The sequence below is a fragment of the Toxotes jaculatrix genome, chromosome 23, assembly GCF_017976425.1.
Source record: "Toxotes jaculatrix isolate fToxJac2 chromosome 23, fToxJac2.pri, whole genome shotgun sequence".
In the NCBI taxonomy this organism is placed as follows: Eukaryota; Metazoa; Chordata; class Actinopteri; family Toxotidae; genus Toxotes; species Toxotes jaculatrix.
In genome coordinates, this window is record NC_054416.1 from 14,583,361 (window position 1) to 14,601,283 (window position 17,923).

The 17,923-nt window shown below is 42.9% G+C and overlaps 2 protein-coding genes across 2 annotated transcripts; both read left to right on the forward strand.

Moving 5' to 3' along the window:
* The first annotated feature begins 406 nt into the window (after positions 1–406).
* Positions 407–9,400, forward strand: si:ch73-40a2.1 (ephrin type-A receptor 1). Its single transcript, XM_041031526.1, has 15 exons — positions 407–597; positions 1,474–1,535; positions 1,797–2,415; positions 3,152–3,307; positions 3,463–3,795; positions 4,039–4,225; positions 4,811–4,902; positions 5,026–5,139; positions 5,272–5,352; positions 5,472–5,564; positions 5,898–6,019; positions 6,626–6,735; positions 7,032–7,191; positions 7,304–7,440; positions 7,852–9,400. Exons 1-15 carry the CDS (start codon positions 492–494, stop codon positions 8,156–8,158), a joined length of 2,679 nt encoding a protein of 892 aa, XP_040887460.1. The 5' UTR covers positions 407–491; the 3' UTR covers positions 8,159–9,400.
* A 635-nt stretch (positions 9,401–10,035) lies between these two features.
* On the forward strand, positions 10,036–16,294 carry rab1ba (zRAB1B, member RAS oncogene family a). Its single transcript, XM_041030932.1, has 6 exons — positions 10,036–10,341; positions 12,291–12,363; positions 12,502–12,597; positions 13,259–13,354; positions 13,587–13,718; positions 14,412–16,294. The coding sequence occupies exons 1-6, from the start codon at positions 10,328–10,330 to the stop codon at positions 14,604–14,606; spliced, it is 606 nt and encodes a 201-aa protein (XP_040886866.1). The 5' UTR covers positions 10,036–10,327; the 3' UTR covers positions 14,607–16,294.
* The last annotated feature ends 1,629 nt before the right edge of the window (positions 16,295–17,923 follow it).

Consider the following 17,923-nt stretch of genomic DNA (forward strand, 5'->3'; position numbering starts at 1 on the left):
ACTATGTTAATTTACCATGTCAGCTATTAGCTTGCCAGCTACAGTTGTTCACCAACCAGCCCTGCGGGTAGCCGCGGCATAGAATTTCACGGTGCCGCTTCACACTTACAATAACCTGTATGCTTGTCACATGGTTGAGGTGACCATCGTTCTGTTGCTGTAGTCAGCTGTTTCTCCACCTGGAAACCAAAATGTATCTTTCTCATTTATAGGACACGTTTGTTTGTTGTTGTTTTTTTTTGTTGTTTGTATTCTTGAAAGGAGCAGCAGTAGTAGCCCACACCACAAAGACAGGAAGTCAGTAGGTTCAAAAGGCGTGGGCTGCTTTCCAGAGGAGGAAGGCTCATTTCAGCAGTTTAATTACAACATTCCTATGAGCCGACTCATTGGTAGATGCAAACACAGGCGTCACCCAGAAGCTCTCTGACAGGTTGGGTGTGAGAACTGGCAGCAGTGGACTAGGACACAGGCCTGGAAAGCAAGCTTTAAACATGGCTGTGTGTAACAGTAGACTGTGGCCTGTCTGGCCCATTTTAATCTTATTGTGGATCTGGACATGGGAAGCTGGCTGTGACACGCAATATCAAGCAGAGGAGGGTGAGTGTTCAGATCTTTTCCATTCATGATTAAAAACATATACAATACTGTTATTTTAATTTAATTTACTGGAAGTGATTTTAAAAAGGTAACAAAAAAAGTTTCTAACTGTTGTCTCTATACATATAATCTATACTATATACTATAAATTACTTGGTGGTAAAAGATATCAACATTAATTATCTTGACAAATTCATGGTTGGATTCAATACATCAGTGGTTTCATTAGTTTAGGGTTAGGGTTAGGGTTAGGGTTAGTTATTATCCTAGAAAATATCATAGAAAATATAAAAAAAAAATGAAAGTCCACGCCAGTACGAGCTTGTTCAGATATTGTATTGAATATAAATTGAATTATTGATCTCATTTTGTGCAAAAAGCAGTGGCAACACTGAACTGGTAAAAAAAAAAAAAAATACTGCATTTAAAATGGTTAAAAAAATACACAATGTCCTTCATGTATCAAAAATATAAACTTGCAAACTGCAAAAAAAACCCCAAACAAACCTAGATATATAAATTACTTGATGATTTATACACTGGCAGGCCACATTATTAGGTACATCTGGGGCCCACATTCTGGGCCATATGTAATCCAGTCCTGCCACGAAGTCTGCTTTTACAAAGCGTGTCATTTTTTTTTGTTTACTCTGTCAAAATGGTGACAATTATAGTTAATATTTTGTTCCTCTTCAGAATGAGGAAACAACCCCAGACAACACCCTGATGAAGACAAGATAGCTGAAAACATTTAGGGAGTTGAGGAATTTGTGTGTTGTATGTCCAACTCCACCAGTTCAGTGTTCTGTCAGTGAAATATCTGTTCAGCATTCAGATTCAGCTGTGTTGACCTTCTGCTCATCTCTTCTGTCATAGTGGAGATTTTCAGTTCGGACAAACGGGCCAGTCTGGGATGGACCTCTGACCCACGGGGAGAAGTATGGTTTGGTTGTTAAGTGACGTGTTTTTATTTCACAACAAGGTTTGCATCATGTACAGGGAAAATACAGCTCATTGAGTAAAATATATTTTAATTATTCTATTTTACTGATAGCTAAATAATGTACATTGTAAGTATAGACAATGAGATATTGGTTGGATGGATGCTCCACTTGTCTTCCATAAGTTTAGTCTTGTATTCGTCCGGAATTTTGTGGCTTTTCATTCATGTAATTTCACTTCTTTCATTGTCGCTGCAGTGGACTGAAATTCGGCTGAGATTCAGTGCACAGAGTCCAGTGCCTGTGCTGCAAGGTTGCGGAAGGAAAATAAGACGAACCATTTTAAGCCACTGGATGGAGCGTAAAGACGCCCACTATCTACTGATGGATATTACATTTGCCCAAGAAGAGGAGCCATCAGGTCAGCTCAGCCCACTGCGAGTTCACCTTTTTGGCTCAGACACACCCAGCCAGAGATTTCAGAATGGCTTTACAGTTCTGGAGCTCCAGACCTCTAAGCTTTTCACTGCAGCAGTCCCCCCAAACCAGATCTCCAGCTTCCTGAATCGCAGCCACGCTCTGAGCCTGGGCTCAGTCAGCCGCAGAGGCTTTCAGCTCGGCTTCTCCTACTCAGGCACATGTGTGTTTATAACTTCCATCAGACTGTACTACAGGAGGTGCCCTGACGTCGTGGCTGGCCTGGCCTCGTTTGGAAGGACAGCGGCCGGGTCTGAGCCTTTGAAGGGTTCCTGTGTGGAGGGAGCTGTGGAGGTTTCTCCACCATTTAGAGAGTGTAATGTGGATGGAGTGTGGGGACAACTGCAGGGGGGATGTACCTGTGAACCTGGGCATCAAGTCATGGGTGACACATGTCAAGGTATGGAGCCAATGTTTGTTTTGTGTCGAAAGAAGAGGCGAGACACTGATTCTGGACACAGTGCGCTTTTGTTTCGTAACCCATTCACACACGCAAATGTTTTGCAGCTGAAGCATCTTGACCAAAATAATCTTGGACTCTGGGCCTTTTTCTACTTAATGAACCACAGCTCATGACTTTCACATCCCCTTTCCTGTGATCCTCTTTTTCTCCTTCTTATTTTATTTTTGACATTTCCTGTGTGTTGCTCAACAGATGTCATCCACGCTTTCATGTTTCCTCTGTTTAGAAACAAAGCCTTGCTAATGGGGCTAGTTCTCTGCCCACAATGACACCAGGGCATCTGACACACTGACAGTTTTAGAGTTGGAGTTTGGCCTGAACATGGGGTTATTCAAGTCTCCTATGCTCCTGTCCTTAGACGACCACACAGTTAGCTAATAATTCAGGATCAGCTTCATTTGCTTGTGTTACTGCAAATTACTTAAGCTCCCAAAACCATTCTGTGAACCCTGGACGCTCCAGGGTAGCTGCCTGCTGTGCCGAAATAGTATCCAACTGTACCTGAAGGTGGTGCTAAAGGAAGGTTGGGGGAGTCTTAATAAAAAGTAAACATCTCCTTAGGACCATGAACATAGAGAGTAAATATAATCTCTGTATAGTATTTCTCAAGACACCTAAGTGTTGGACAGACAAACACACCAAAGAGACAGTGACTGTTTCTATGTTACACCAGCATGTAGGATGGGGTACTACAAACCAGCCCGTGACAGCGCAGGATGCCGGCTGTGCCCAGCAAATACCAGGACACACAGGGAGGGATCGGAGCGGTGTGACTGTCTGCGGGGTTTCAGCCGCCTGCCAAATGACTCTGCCGACCACAGCTGCGCCAGTAAGACGCTGAATTGGGTTTACTGGGAATCAACAGGGGTTATGTCTGTCTTGATACAGCACTGGTTGTCTATTTTCTACCTGCGTAATTACACAAATTGACTGGGTTTTGCTAAGTATGAGCATATGTTAGCGTCCCCGTCTTGTACTCCACAGAGCCGCCTTCTGCTCCTGTGAATCTAACAGCCCATCATCACAATGCCTCAACACTGATGGTGACATGGGATCCTCCTCTTGACTTGGGAGGCAGAAAAGAAGTCATGTATCACGTTAAGTGTCAGAAGAAAGCGGAGGCAGGCGGTCAGTGGGAGCCATGTTTGGACAGTGTGACTTTCCTGCCAGACTCATCGGGGCTAAGCAACACATCGGTCGGCATCGTAGGCCTAAACCCGCTGTGTGACTACAGACTGTTAGTGCAAGCCTGGAATAATATATCCAGCCTGCTGGGGGCGCCACTTGGATCCACTGCTACTGTGACCATTCACAGATGTAAGTAAGCCTGACCACAGAACAATATTCACCCTACCTGGTCACCTGAGAGCAGCAAGACGGAACTAAAACATTAAAAACTCTGGGTGAACCCTTTCGCACTAGACATAGTGTACACATAATCTTTTTGGGGAACACCACTGGGTACCGTGACAAAACCAGGAAGTGCATCTTTAAATTTTCTAAAGTGTCAAATTTAACTTTTAATTTCTGAGCCACATGAAACATTTCTGTTTCTTACAGGGAAAGTCCCACCTGTGGTGATTGCTGTGACCCCAGGCTTAAACATCTCAAAGGAAGAAATCCCACCAGCTCCTCAGCACCAGAGGCGCCTCTTTATATGGCTGACCGTTGGTGTTTTAACTGGTAGCCTTCTGCTCATGGCTGTGTTCCTCACAACGGTGTGCATCCGAAAGTCCACTAAACCTTGGTAAGAAAAGCTTTCTGCCTCTGTTTCTTTGGTCTTTATCTTCTCAAACAATGGATTGGAACTCCTACAGCTTATCAGTTGGGTGTAGACTTACTTGTTCCATGACCTAATAGAGGAAATGGAGTTTTGAGATAGACTGAGAGAAAGTAAAGACAGATTTAGGATTTAGACTTCCTAACATTGTCCACTTCCAACCCTGTTTGTATCATGTTTTATAATATGCTGCATGTCCTTCTCCTCCTCTCCTCCATTCCCAGCTGTCCTATCTTCCCCCTTTTCCTCCTTTCACCCAGCCCGGCCATCGGCTGGAGGGTCCCCCATATGAGCCAGATTCTGCTGAAGGTTTCTTCCTGTTAAAAGGGAGTTTTTTTTCTTGCTCTGGGGTCAGGCTCTGGGTCTCTGTGAAGCACTTTGAGAGAATTTTGATTGTGGAAGGAGCTATATCTGGAAACGAAACAAAAAGTAATCTGTATTTTCCCATATGTATTGGACCCCTCTTACACAGCTCAAACATAAGGTGATTATGACTGAAGTTTAATAGGAGTTTTTACTTTTAATAATATGAAAATTCTCATTTCCCCACAGGCCAGAACAAGAAGTAGAGCTTTTGCCGATGAGTGCTGAAATTTCCTACCGACGTTCACGGCTGGTGGAGGCCGCACCACAGCAGGCCAACGGTAAGTGTCATATTCCTGAACAGCAATGGGTCTACCTATTCACAGACTGCTATATCATGCAGGCTACTACTCATTTTTTATGATGTCTGGAAAGTCAATCCTTTGATTTCCTTTGTGTTTCAGTGGTGGAGGGGGTGGCCCAGTTGTTGGACGGGCTCAGTAGCAGGCTGCAGGCCAGTCTGAAGGAGGTCCTGGTGGAGAGAGACCGGCTGACTCTGGGCAAGGAGCTTGGCAAAGGTCTTCCAGTCTAAACTGCAAGCACAATGTTTCCCTAAAGCCAAACCACAGTTTATGTGCCATATATGTTATACTGTAAAAAATATCAATTCTGAAATGATAACACGGAGTCTTCTTTTTCCGTTTCTGCAGGAGAGTTTGGTTCAGTCTATGAAGGGGTTTTTACACAAGAAGGCGATGTGGAAATCAAGGTGGCTGTGAAGACCATGAGAGGTGTGTAGAAAATAAGAGCCCACACTCTTCATCAGAACTCTGCTCTACTTTTTCTGCTTTTATTTCTGTAAAAAATTCTGTTTTTTTTTTTTTTTTCCCTTTGTCACACACACACCTAGTTGGCTTCCACAGCCAGGAGGACTTACATGAGTTTTTGAGAGAGGCAGACACCATGAAGAACTTTGATCATGAAAATGTGGTCAGACTACTCGGTAAGCTGTATATAATAAAGTCTTTCTTGTTCCCAACCGACAAGTCAATGTTGTTTTTTATGTATGTACAGTAAGTATGGCCAACGATTGTTCCATAACCTTCACCACGTGTCTCCCAGTGAAGGTTTCCTCATCTTGCCCTGACTCAGATAAGAAAATGCTTCAATGTGTCCTTCTAGCCCCCCAGGACATGGACAAATGGAAACTACAATAAATCAGATGAACTTTGGTAACGGTTGCTCATGCTAACCTATAGACTCAGGATAGCTTTCTCTCCTCTATTGCAGCAGCAGCAGCAGCCTTCTGAGAGACACGTATGTGTTTGTCCTGCAGGTGTCACTTTACAGAGAGAAGAGGACTGTCCTCTGCCTGTCCCTCTGGTCATCCTGCCCTACATGAAACACAGAGACTTGCGCCGCTTCCTCATTGCCACGCGTTACGGTGATGTTCCTATGGTGAGACGCAGTCAGCACATGCACAGATAGGCGCTTTTTAACTGCACGCACGTCAGCACATGCTCACACACAAGGACACTTTAACATTTGACTTCTGCAACCCAGAGAAGACTACTCTGCAAAGGGCTATGGAATTTTCTATTGATATTCAAGGTCCCACCGATGAAGAATCCAAATGTTTTAAATTCTAGACTCTCCAGAAGCTTCACAAACCTCAGGACAAAATATCAAATATCAAAACCTTCACTATTCTCACTATCAGAATCATAGGCAGATTTGCTATCAATCATGTGGGGCGCAGGCTAATGTTAAGGCCCCAAGACTAGCAAAAGAGCTCAGTCCACAATGTGCAATTTGAGTTTCACTTGGCTGCGAAAGTGTTATGGCTGATCAGACATCAATATACTGTATATATATATGATACTATATATATGATACTATATATATATATATATATATACTAAGACTAAATTGTTGTATCTTATGCCCATGATTTCCTTTATCACCACCCACACCACTAACAATGCCCACAACATGCTGCACATTTGCATGTTCACAGATTTAAAATAAATGACAGAATGCACTCTTCTCTACCCGCTCTTCCAGTTTGTGCCCCATCAGACTCTCCTGCACTTCATGATTGACATTGCAGCAGGGATGAGCTATCTGAGCTCGCAGGGGTTTCTGCACAGGGACTTGGCCGCGCGCAACTGCATGTGAGTCCACCAGAGGGAGACACTGAGTGGGAGACTCTCATTAGGGCAGGGGCAGCTTATGATCAAGGCGTCCTTGTTCATATCTGACTGTGTCTCTGTCCTCAGCTATTGGTATTCAACCACGGCTTGTATCTCTAAAGGAAGCTGCTTAAAGTTTCAGTGGCACAGACTGAGGGCCACAGTTCAGACTGTGTGTGTGTGTGTGTGATGGGACAAAATAAAAAAACAAATAGTGTGTCAGAGCTCACATTTTGCTCTTTGATCTGTTTGATAGACTGTTTAAAACTCCTCCACAGGCTGGGTGACGACCTCAGGGTGTGTGTGGCTGACTTCGGCTTGTCTAAGAAAATATACAGCAGCAACTATTATCGTCAAAAAGTTGCTATCCGGGTGCCAATCAAGTGGCTGGCCATTGAGAGTCTGTCCGAGTCTGTGTACACCACCAAAAGCGACGTGGTGAGTGAAGTCCTCCCTGGAACAGCACTTTTCTTGATTGTGACATTTACTGAACGTCAGAATTTGCACATTGAGCATTCAGAACCATGATTTCATGTCCTTGTCCTCTCAGTGGTCATTCGGGGTGACCATGTGGGAGATTGCGTCCCGGGGGAGGACTCCCTATCCAGGAGTCCACAACCACGAGCTGCTGGACCTGCTGCTGTCAGGACTTAGGCTCAAACCACCCGAGGATTGCGACCAGAAACTGTGAGTCCATGTGCTTTTCTAAACCTGAACTGAAAACAGGAAGTACTAGCAGGCATGTTTAAAAAAAAAAAACCCAAAACAATACAATAAATTCACCCAATGTTCAAACCTGAGAACGTTTACATGCAGTGTGATTTGACTTGTGCTCACGATTCACCTGTAAAACGGAGAAAATGCTGGACAGACTGACTGTAACACTAGTTAAACCGGTGGTTAATCTAAGCCACAGAACTAGCCAAACCAGAACCAGACTTGTCTGGACAGGATTCGTTTCTGTGATAATTTTGTTGAGGCTTATTTAAACCTCCTTTATGGCTTACTGAACAAAGTCTGGGTCTCTACAGTGTGTATAATTACACATACCTGACCCTGCCTCCCGCCTCTTTTTACTCCATCTTACCTCAAACGCAGTTATGAAGTCATGTGGAGCTGCTGGGATAAGGAGCCAAACCGGAGGCCTGACTTCAGGGAACTGGGCGAGACACTGAAAGGTCTTCTGTCCGAGCTGCCGGTCCTGGAGGCCAGCCAGGAAGCCGTTTACATCAACCAGGGCCTGGAGGCTGCTGCTGTGGCTGTCTCTCTGGAGCCACAGACAGACCATGAGGGAAGATTGGAAAATGTCTACATACCCAGTCCTGTGGGTGCTGCTGCTGCTGCAGCAGCCCGAGATGAGGAGATGGAAGACGAGGGTGGCTACCTTAAGTATACTGCTGGATAAGGTGGATGATTATCACAGGCTCCCACTGGTATCTGATTGGCCACCATGTGTGCCCCCGTACTAAATCTGAACCAAAACATATTTCTTGATTTTTGCCATTTTGAAATATTTTATATATCTGTATTGTGTATCCTGTTTACTGGAAAATATCTGTTACAAGAAAATGTACATAAGGGTATGATAGACTGACCTTTCTCTCAGGAAGAACACACAAACCAAAGCAATATTAATAAAGTTTAAAATACCAGCGCTAACAGTTAATAATAAAATACAAAATCAACCGTATAAAAGTAACAGATGATGTAAGCTGCCATATGAGTCACGACAGTCTCGTGAACTGTGATGTAAATAGTTATGAGGACCAGCTTCAGTTTACGGTAAGCAGTGACTCAGGATCACTAGCTGCCTCTTGCTGTTTCATAGTGAATGTAAAGATCGCAACTACGACAGGTAGTAGATAGATCGAAGGAAGACAGGGTTAGATCTGATCTGAGCCCTGTGTGTGTTTGTTGAAGAGATATTATCCTAATCAGCTGTTTTGCACTTGCCAAGGAAAATAAATCCTTAGTCCAGTTTTATAGCCAGGAAATGTGTTTTATAATGTAGCTTATCATGCGCACTTTACAGGACTTTATATTCAATGAACAGTGTTGCTCACTTGATGAATGTAGAAGAAATTTAAGCTCTAGGGTTAAATTCTGAGAAGCACCTTACGTATCATTGCTATTTTTAACTGCAGCGTTAAGAATCAAATCGAATTGAATCTTAATGGACTGATTCTGGACTTTGTGAATCCAAACCAGATAAGGCAGAATCAATCAACTGATGTGACTGGCTGACTGATTTTAAATTGAAATGGTAACAGCAGTCAAAATTCTGACTTTTGATGTCAAACAAAAGAGAAACTGAGGCGTAACTTTGAAATTATAACTCAAAATTGTGGCTCTCATGTGTGACGGAGTGGACTTCGCATTTCACAATTCTGACCTACTGTCATTATCAACATTTATTTTGCTTTTTTAAAAAAAAATATATGATACAGTTTTCATGTGTGAAGAAATAATAATGTATTTTTTTAATTAACGTGTTTGCAAGTGAGATATTGCAAGGTATTGGTAATAATTGGTAATACAGTGGTATGAGTTTATGAGCTTACCTCCTTTTGAACATATGTTACCAATACTTTATATATAATGAATGGTAACTGTTTGTACTAGAGTTTGTGACAAATAAATATATTGTAATTAAGGAGATTAGTCTGTTTTCTTTTTTCTGCACAAAACTCTGTTAACTTTGCCACTTTCAATGAGTCATATCACTTTCAGTGTCATAACAAAAACACCTGCAACTTTCCCTTTCTTTCCTGCTGCACATCTGTTTCACATTTAAATTATTAAAACTAGCATGTCATAAAAAAAAGTCAAACAAATGAAAAATGCACTGATAATACCCATGCACACTAAGCATAGCACTATACTTTGATTTATTTTTCATTTTAATTTTTCCTATGTGAAACAAGCCTGCAAATCATTATGGTTCGACAAATGCTTATTAAACTGTCCTGTCATTTTAAGTATCTAACGTGCAAGGTACAGTGCAAGTAGGGTGAGTACTGCTCACCCATAAATATGTTTGTGATAAATAAATTCATAAAATTCATAAATATGAATTCTGTCAGTATCACTCGGTCCTAAAAGGTGCTTGCATAATACACCAAGACATTTTTGTGAACCAATACATCCTTTTGTAGCTGTTTTTGCTTGATTTTTCTTTTTTTTTAAATAATAAACTACAAATCCCAGCATTGATAACATTTTAGCTTTGCCCCGATTAGTCTGTAGTGCCACGTCACCCAACGTCACTACCGCATCTGCGCGGCCATCTTGAACCTCTCGTAAGCAACGGACAGAGAAAAGCAAAAAAAAAACAAGCGTGTTAAAAATACCAAACTAACCCGACGAAAACGGGGATATGTCACCTGGAATCAAGCATTTATGAAACAGTGAAAGTCAAATACAGTGGAACGACCAGGAGACAGTTACGGAGACGTACGGTATAACAGCCATCTAAGTTCCTCCCGGACACACGGACCTTCAAGTCATCTTTTTTTTGCCGGAGTAGGAAGGAAGAGTCGAGTCACCGACAGAAAAACACGTCCAGAGTGAAACTATGAATCCCGAATAGTGAGTATTACATAAAAATGCTCAATTGTAAAGCAGTCTAAGATGTGGTCGGCTAGAAATCATAATTATACGTAATGTGGTTTATGGTGTAACCTTATGTAAATTATGTTTGGCTAATTGCTCTGACATAAATGTACTGGCAAACATCAGCTAGCTTGCTCTTGTGAACAGGGCGCGGACAGTTTTTTTTTTTTTTTTTTTTTAATAATTTGTCATTCTCGCGAATATGCTTTCCCTAAACGTCAGCTGACACCCTGCTCGTGCCACACCGTGTCGGCTATGACACGCGACCGTGCACGGGACAAATAAGCGAATAGTACAAGTGTGTAAAACCGGGGTAAAACGTTCATGAGACGAAACACTGCCATAGATTACTGTTGATATTATAATTTAAAAGACTAGCGTTAGCTTCAGAGTAACGGTACATGAAGTAGCAAGGTAACCGATGTGTGGCTGGACCTGTAGCCTAGCTTATTTCCTTTTTTTTAAAAAAAATATGGACATACCCATTTACGTCTTCTTTATGGGCATAGTTCCGTTTTATAAACCATCTAGTTACGGTGTATGTACATAATTCAGATGTGGAGTACAGTAAATTCACCATAAACGTAGCATAACTGCTTTTATTTTTGTAAAATTCCTGCTTTCGGAAATGGTTTCTCTTTTCTAGCAGGCTCACGAACAGTGTGGAGTATTTGCATTTTTTGTGGATTCGTGTAACAGCGATATTAGTATGAATAGCCGTCTGTGTGGTGCCGAATTTAAACATGGTTACCACCATGGTTCCTGAAGTGTTTTGATCCTGAATATTGTCGCACCTTACCGTGTTTCAGAGATAAAATGACAAAATTGGCTCCCCTCCATTGCGGGGCGTGTCGGGGCTAACGTCACGTAAAACGGCAGGTAGCAGATGTTTGACGTCTGACCTGCAGCCCTGTCAGGAAAAGACACCCGGCTGTCACCGAATCCCCCTCGCTCGGGTGCTGGAAAGCACACTGTTGCAGCGGCTGTCCTGGAGCCGACAGCTGAAGCTTTCCTTTGAATCCTTATTGAACCCTGTCGAACTAGCTTAGCCAACACCCCACACCCTTAGCAGACAATCTTTATTTCCCTGTATGTTTACACATACTGTTGCAGTGGGTTTGTCTCTGGCTAAATATGCTTTAATATATTGCCTACCATCAAACACTGTATCTGGTATGGCAGACATGGTAAATCTGCCATCAAGTTTTGGTACCACTTTCTAGTAAGGCACCTCTTGGAAAGGGTGTTCCCAATGACTCTATTAATAGTTTAAAAAAATAATTGGCTAATACCTTATAGAGCAGCTTGCATTAAGAACACCTTTTGGGTTTCCAGGCTGTAAATTTGACCGGTGTTTATCCTCTTTTAGCGTGACCACCATCAGAACCACCATCTATATATTAACATCTTCAACTGTATTTGTTGTGAAAGTCGTTTATTAAAGAATGATAAATTTGTATAACTTTAGATTTTGAAGAAGCCAGTCAACATGACTAAGGGATTTTTGCTAATTATCAATCATAAATCATAAATAAATAAATTTAGCTTAAGAACATAAGACTGTGTGCTTACATTGGCGTTTGGATTGCTTGTTGCAAAGAACGATACCTGGCTGATCAGTCCTGGTGGCTCTCTGGATCAGGCCACATCAACACAAGCTGGTAGCCATGTGGAAATGTGAACTGGGCTGATTGCAACAGTGCTGCCGCATCCAGTGTTAGTGCGATATTGTCAGTTGATCATGTGTCAGGCAGTGATACATGACAGGTCTCAGTTTCCTGTGACACAAGAATAGCACTGGCATTGGGTAATTCTCTACAGCTGTGTGTGTTGTCTTGTGAAGTTGTTTTCCTCTGTCTGTGGCAGCAGAGAGAGGGGAGGGAGGTCAGGTATAGAGAGATGAACTAACTTTATTTTTGTTTCAGTGATTATCTGTTCAAGCTCCTGCTCATCGGAGACTCTGGAGTAGGAAAGTCCTGTCTTCTGCTGCGCTTTGCAGTAAGTCTCACGCTCAATAACATGTTTTTCCATTTCTGTTGAGCCTCTAAATGTCTCAGCTGGAAACTTTTCTCATATCTTTCCTAAAATTGCTGTTGGCCTGATCCCTCCCTGTTCTTCCCCGTCCTCCTCTCACAGGACGACACCTACACAGAAAGCTACATCAGCACCATCGGAGTGGACTTCAAGATCCGCACCATTGAGCTGGATGGAAAGACCATCAAACTGCAGATTGTAAGTACACACACACACACACACACACACACACAGAACCTTCTCTGTAACCCTGTCTTTAGCAAAGGCATAGATCCAACCATTGTTATCAAAACACGAGAGGCTTGACATGCCTGTGTGCGTGCTCATTTAGCATTCAGACCAAGCTGTAATTGGATCCCGTTTTACTTAAGGGAACAGGCGGTGAAAACCCAAAGATATAGTTTGTCAGGCAGACCTAGCTCTGCACACAGTGTGCTTCTGTTATTTATTTATTTTTCTTTTAGTTATTTTATAGATCAGTCTGAACACACCTGGAGATAAACGCGGTCAGTGTAAGTGCTCACTGCGGAAATGTAACATGGACATTCCCATGTCCATTTTTTTTTCATGCTGTTTGGTTGGCTAGTGAGGTAAGTGTACAACAATGCCAGAAGTAGCTGGACTGAAAGCTGTCAGTGTCCCAAAACTGTATCCAACATGTCGAGAGACACTGCAGTTCTGTGATTTGCTTCCTCATTTATTAATGCTTTTCTTTGACCTTCCTGAAGAAGACAGGAATTCTTTAATAGCAGGAGAAACAGACAGGAAATTGTTATGAGAGGTGACTCTTCATTGCTTTTGATGCCTGTGATGAAATGCTTTGATGAGCACACCCTTTGTATCTCTGTGTCTGTCTCAGTGGGACACTGCGGGTCAGGAGAGGTTTCGTACCATCACCTCCAGTTACTACCGCGGAGCCCACGGCATCATAGTTGTATACGATGTGACGGATCAGGTGAGTCAGCAGTCTGGGCTGATTCCAGACACTTTTTGAGCACATTGTATTCAGCACAGTAACACTCCAAAACAAAGTCTTTTTATTGTTTTATTGAAGTTTAAACTGTGAGTGTGAGTGTGAGGTTGATCCAGCGTTTTCATGAAATCACACCCATTTCATCCTCAGTTTAAAGTAATTGTGAGCTCCGGCGTTTCAGCGCCATGCTGATCCTCTTGTTCTCACCTTGCAGGAGTCCTACAACAACGTCAAGCAGTGGCTTCAGGAAATCGACCGCTATGCCAGCGAAAACGTCAACAAGCTCCTGGTGGGGAACAAGTGCGACCTGACCACCAAGAAAGTCGTGGACTATACAACAGCCAAGGTGGGGCTGCTCTCTGTGTGCATGGGGTGTTCACGGATGGCTTCTGTGATGGAGAGAAGTACATTTTACATAACATCTCCAACTGATTAATGTTCATTATAACTTACATGATTTTTTTTTTATAAGAGACCCAAGTCAAATCATAAATATATCTAATTTTTTTCTTATTGTCAACAAATAACATTACTATTTCTTCCCCACTCCGTGTGTGGCACTCAGCTCCAACCCAATTGGCTCCTACTGAACACATAAATATTAATTAATTAATAAAAAAAAAGTTTAATTTTGACTATTTTCTGCACAAGCGGGTGAGACAGCATTTAGACCAGAGGTGTCAAACAGTCTTCAGACAGTTTGATTGGTTGGAACAAAAACCCTGCAGCCACACGGCCCTTTGTGGACACCTCTGATTTAGACCATTACAGGACACTGATGCACAAAAGATAATTTAATTTGTATGCATCCGTGCTCAGTCTGATTAATCTATCAATCATTTTTCTTATTTAACTGATTTATCTTTTAGTCTATAAAATGTCAGAGGATAGTGAAAATAGGGATTACAATTTTGGAAACCTCAAGGTGACATCAGAAGAGCTGTACTCACCTATAAGAGCTGCTGGACGAACAGAGACGTCAAACTCCAAAACCAGGTCTGTGACGTGTTCCTTCCTCTCTTCTCTTCTTCTCTGGCAGGAGTTCGCCGACTCTTTGGCCATCCCCTTCCTGGAGACAAGCGCCAAGAACGCCACCAATGTAGAGCAGGCTTTCATGACCATGGCTGCAGAGATCAAGAAGCGCATGGGCCCCGGGGCCACGGCTGGCGGTGACAAGCCCAACCTAAAAATTGAGAGCACCCCTGTCAGGCAGTCCGGAGGCGGCTGCTGTTAAAGGACCCCTTGCCTACACACTCCCCCCCCCCCCCCCACAATCCCCCAGGAACCCCTGACCATCATCTCCACCATCTCCACACTGACTCCCCCCCCCCCGCCCCTCCCCCCCTTCTCCATGTTCCATCCCATCACCACTCCACCGTAACACCCTGTAAAGCCACTCCCAGCTCTCTGACCCCCCCCCCCCCCCCCCCCCCTCTGACAGCACTGCCTGGAGCTACAGGATGGCTGAGCAAAGAGAGGAGTACAAAACTGTGCGCGTGTTAAGATCAGAGAACAGTTCGGAACTTTGTGAGGCCTGTACACTCACCGGGGGTGAGGGGTGGGGGTGACAGAAAGTAAACAGATGGGGGGGCAAAGAGTGGTATTTAGAATGGACTGGAGGCAGAGGAAGTTTGGATATCGGTGAACTTATCTCTACACACACACATGGGTTAAAGAGGTTTAAGCCTTTTGGCCAAACTCTTTTCTCCTCAGACTGTCTCTATTTTTGGTGATCACATCTTGCACCCTCCCCCAAACTTTTGCTCCCTGGAATTACCTTTCCTCACAAACCCACACAGGTGCATTGTACTCACACTGTAGATGCTCTGTATGCAGCAGGAATTGTTCAGAATAGCAGCGGCGGTGACTCATCGTTGCCATTTATCGATGGGGGGGGGGGTCCAGGGAAAGCCTGTCCTGCGAGCCTCCACTCCCTGAGAAAAAAATAAAAGAAAAAAATAAATAACAATAGTGTGAAGAATGAAAAAAAAGAAAAAGTACACGTGATTGTGGGATTAAAGTTACAAAAATTGTCTGAGGCAGCCCCCTCACCACCACGACCACAGCTGAAAAGGTTGCTTTCAGACTTTGCAGCGAGCATTTTGAAGCGTACTGAGGCCTTTAGCGCCTGGTCACGAAAGAAATGACTCTCTGCGACTTCGCAGAACGAGATCACATACTGGAGGGGAGGTGCAAACACAGGTACTTTGACTGAAGCATTAACCATTTCCCCACCCGACCACCCGCTTGGAAGGCCTGCGGTTACACGTACATGAGCTCGAGCTGGGGTGGATGTGGTGGCTGTGGGAACTGTAATATACAGTGTTAGAGAGTTTTTCTTTTTTCTAAGGAATAATTTCATCTGTAAAAGAAAGAAATGTGACAACATGCCGTAACATTTAGCTCGGTGGCCTCCAGGAATGACACTAAATATTACAGTCAGAGGGGCAGGTAGCTGAGAAACAGAAGCAATTCCCAATATGCTGTATTGATCTTACAATTACTGTTTTATTACTGCTGTTCCTTCCTCTGAGATCAACCTGTTTTGTCAAACATAGTTTCTCTAAATTCAGATTCCTTTGTCCACACCTGTCCTTTATGTCCCCGAGAACTTAAGGAACTGCAGTTTGAGCCCCTTGGGTTTTAACGTTTTTTTTTAACAAATCTTTTCCACTGATTAGCAAGGCCTCAGTATACTTCAAATAAACAAGGTTTAACCAAATGTCATCCGACAACATCTAAGGCAAAGGACATGCTGGAAGGGGAGACAGAAAGCTTGCCATCCTATGGGGGGGTTGGGGGTTTTAATGGTTTTCTGTGACTGCAGAAGTTCAAACCCCCACCTACCCTCACACCTCCAACACACCTGGCCAGTTTTTTTTTTTTTTTTTTTTTTTTTCAGATGTTGTTAAATAAGTCAACAAGTACTCTGATGATGTATACTGATGCTTTTAAATTCAGGAGGTGGTTTAACAGACATTTCCACGTTTTTGAAGAAATATCCATCATCTACAGTCTACAGGAACTGAGAATTCTAGAAATGTTGCCATGTTTGTTCAGGACGATTTTAGAGTTTACAAGTTGGAAACTTGTATTTTGAGTGTGAAAGTTCCATTTACCTGCTTTTTCCAGAGCTTTCTCCTACCTTATCAGCAGAAGCTCTAGAAAAAAAGCTAGTAAGTGGGCCTTTAATTAAGGTTTTTGTCATTTATTTCTGATGAGAACTGTGACAATTTCTCTAAAAATTAAATGGAATCATCAATATCAAAGCCTCAAATGTAAAACAGGATGATTACATGTTACAAGGGATGGGTGGATGAAAATTTTAGCTAGTCAGAGATTTGGTCCTGATGCCGTAAAAGGAGCCATACAAGAACTTAAAATTGTGGGCACCAAATCTTGACAGTTGAACAAATACTTTGACTTAAAAAAATAAAATAAAAAGTCCACTTACTGGCTTTTTTGTGTGGGACAAACTCCGCTCATCTGCTCACGAAGAAATGCGGCCGAAAGCCCCGGAAGAGGATAATAAGTAGACCTTGAGTTGACAACGTTTTTGTCAAATGCTCAAAATAACAATTTCAATCAGAAACCAATCTAAAGTAAATCAGGAAGACACAAATTTCACTGTGACAGTTTTCCATACTTGCTACCAACCTATATTACATTAGAGCAACAAAACAGAGCTAGCAGCTTCTCCTCATTGCTGTACGAGACCTGCCAACGGTTGGCATAGTAACACTGAAATCAAGAGTCTGGTATGAGGCGTTGTTGTAGAAAGCTAGTTACACTTAAAATAACGAACGTGCTGTACTAGAGTAGCATTAGGGGCCTTTGACGAACTCATTCTTTTTTTTCTCCTTTAGTTCTCTTGATAATCTGTGGTCTAGTTGTGTGCTGTTTTTTTGGCGGCGTGGAGGACCAGGGACTGACTGGTCTTGGTTCGCCCTGACCGGATATGAACTCCCTACTCTACACCTCCAGTCGACCATGTCGCTGCAAACTCCTTGAATCCCTTAAGATGCCCCCGGCAAACGGCCTCCCTCTGCTCAACATATTTTTTTTTAACTTTGCTGAGCTAAATTGAAATTCTGTAGTTTGCTGGGAGTCTTTCATTAAGGTGGAGGGAAGGATACAGAAGTTTGTATTTGTGTGTGTGTGTGTTTTTTGGACACGTCGTCATCTCACACACACACATTTACTTTTTCTTTTTTTTAATCTTTCTTTCTTTGTCTTAATATTCTACTGATTTTATTGTATTCATTGAATACTATACTATGTTGTCTTGTCTATGGAAGTGTGGGGGGGGGGTTGGGGGGGGGGGGTGGGGGGGTGGGGGGTGGGGGGGGGGGGGGGGGTTGGGGTTGGGGGGGCACGTGCTAGGGTATGAAGTGGGTGGGGCTAAACCAATGTCGGGGTGAGGCTTTTGCTTATGAATGTGAGTCTGATGCAAAACAATGCTTGACTTTTTTTTTTGTTTGTTTTTTTTCTTTAGATCTCTTTTTCTATTTGTTTGGGTTTGTATGTCATTTGCACACGTGTTCATTGCTG

Excerpts from the sequence above, each read along its gene's own strand:
- si:ch73-40a2.1 (XM_041031526.1), top strand. The coding sequence starts at position 492 with ATGGCTGTGTGTAACAGTAGACTGTGGCCTGTCTGGCCCATTTTAATC. Across the intron at positions 5,140-5,271 it reads GGGCAAGGAGCTTGGCAAAG|GAGAGTTTGGTTCAGTCTAT; the intron begins GTCTTCCAGTCT and ends CCGTTTCTGCAG. Across the intron at positions 7,192-7,303 it reads ACACCACCAAAAGCGACGTG|TGGTCATTCGGGGTGACCAT; the intron begins GTGAGTGAAGTC and ends TTGTCCTCTCAG.
- rab1ba (XM_041030932.1), top strand. Across the intron at positions 12,364-12,501 it reads GTCTTCTGCTGCGCTTTGCA|GACGACACCTACACAGAAAG; the intron begins GTAAGTCTCACG and ends CTCCTCTCACAG. Across the intron at positions 12,598-13,258 it reads AGACCATCAAACTGCAGATT|TGGGACACTGCGGGTCAGGA; the intron begins GTAAGTACACAC and ends TGTCTGTCTCAG.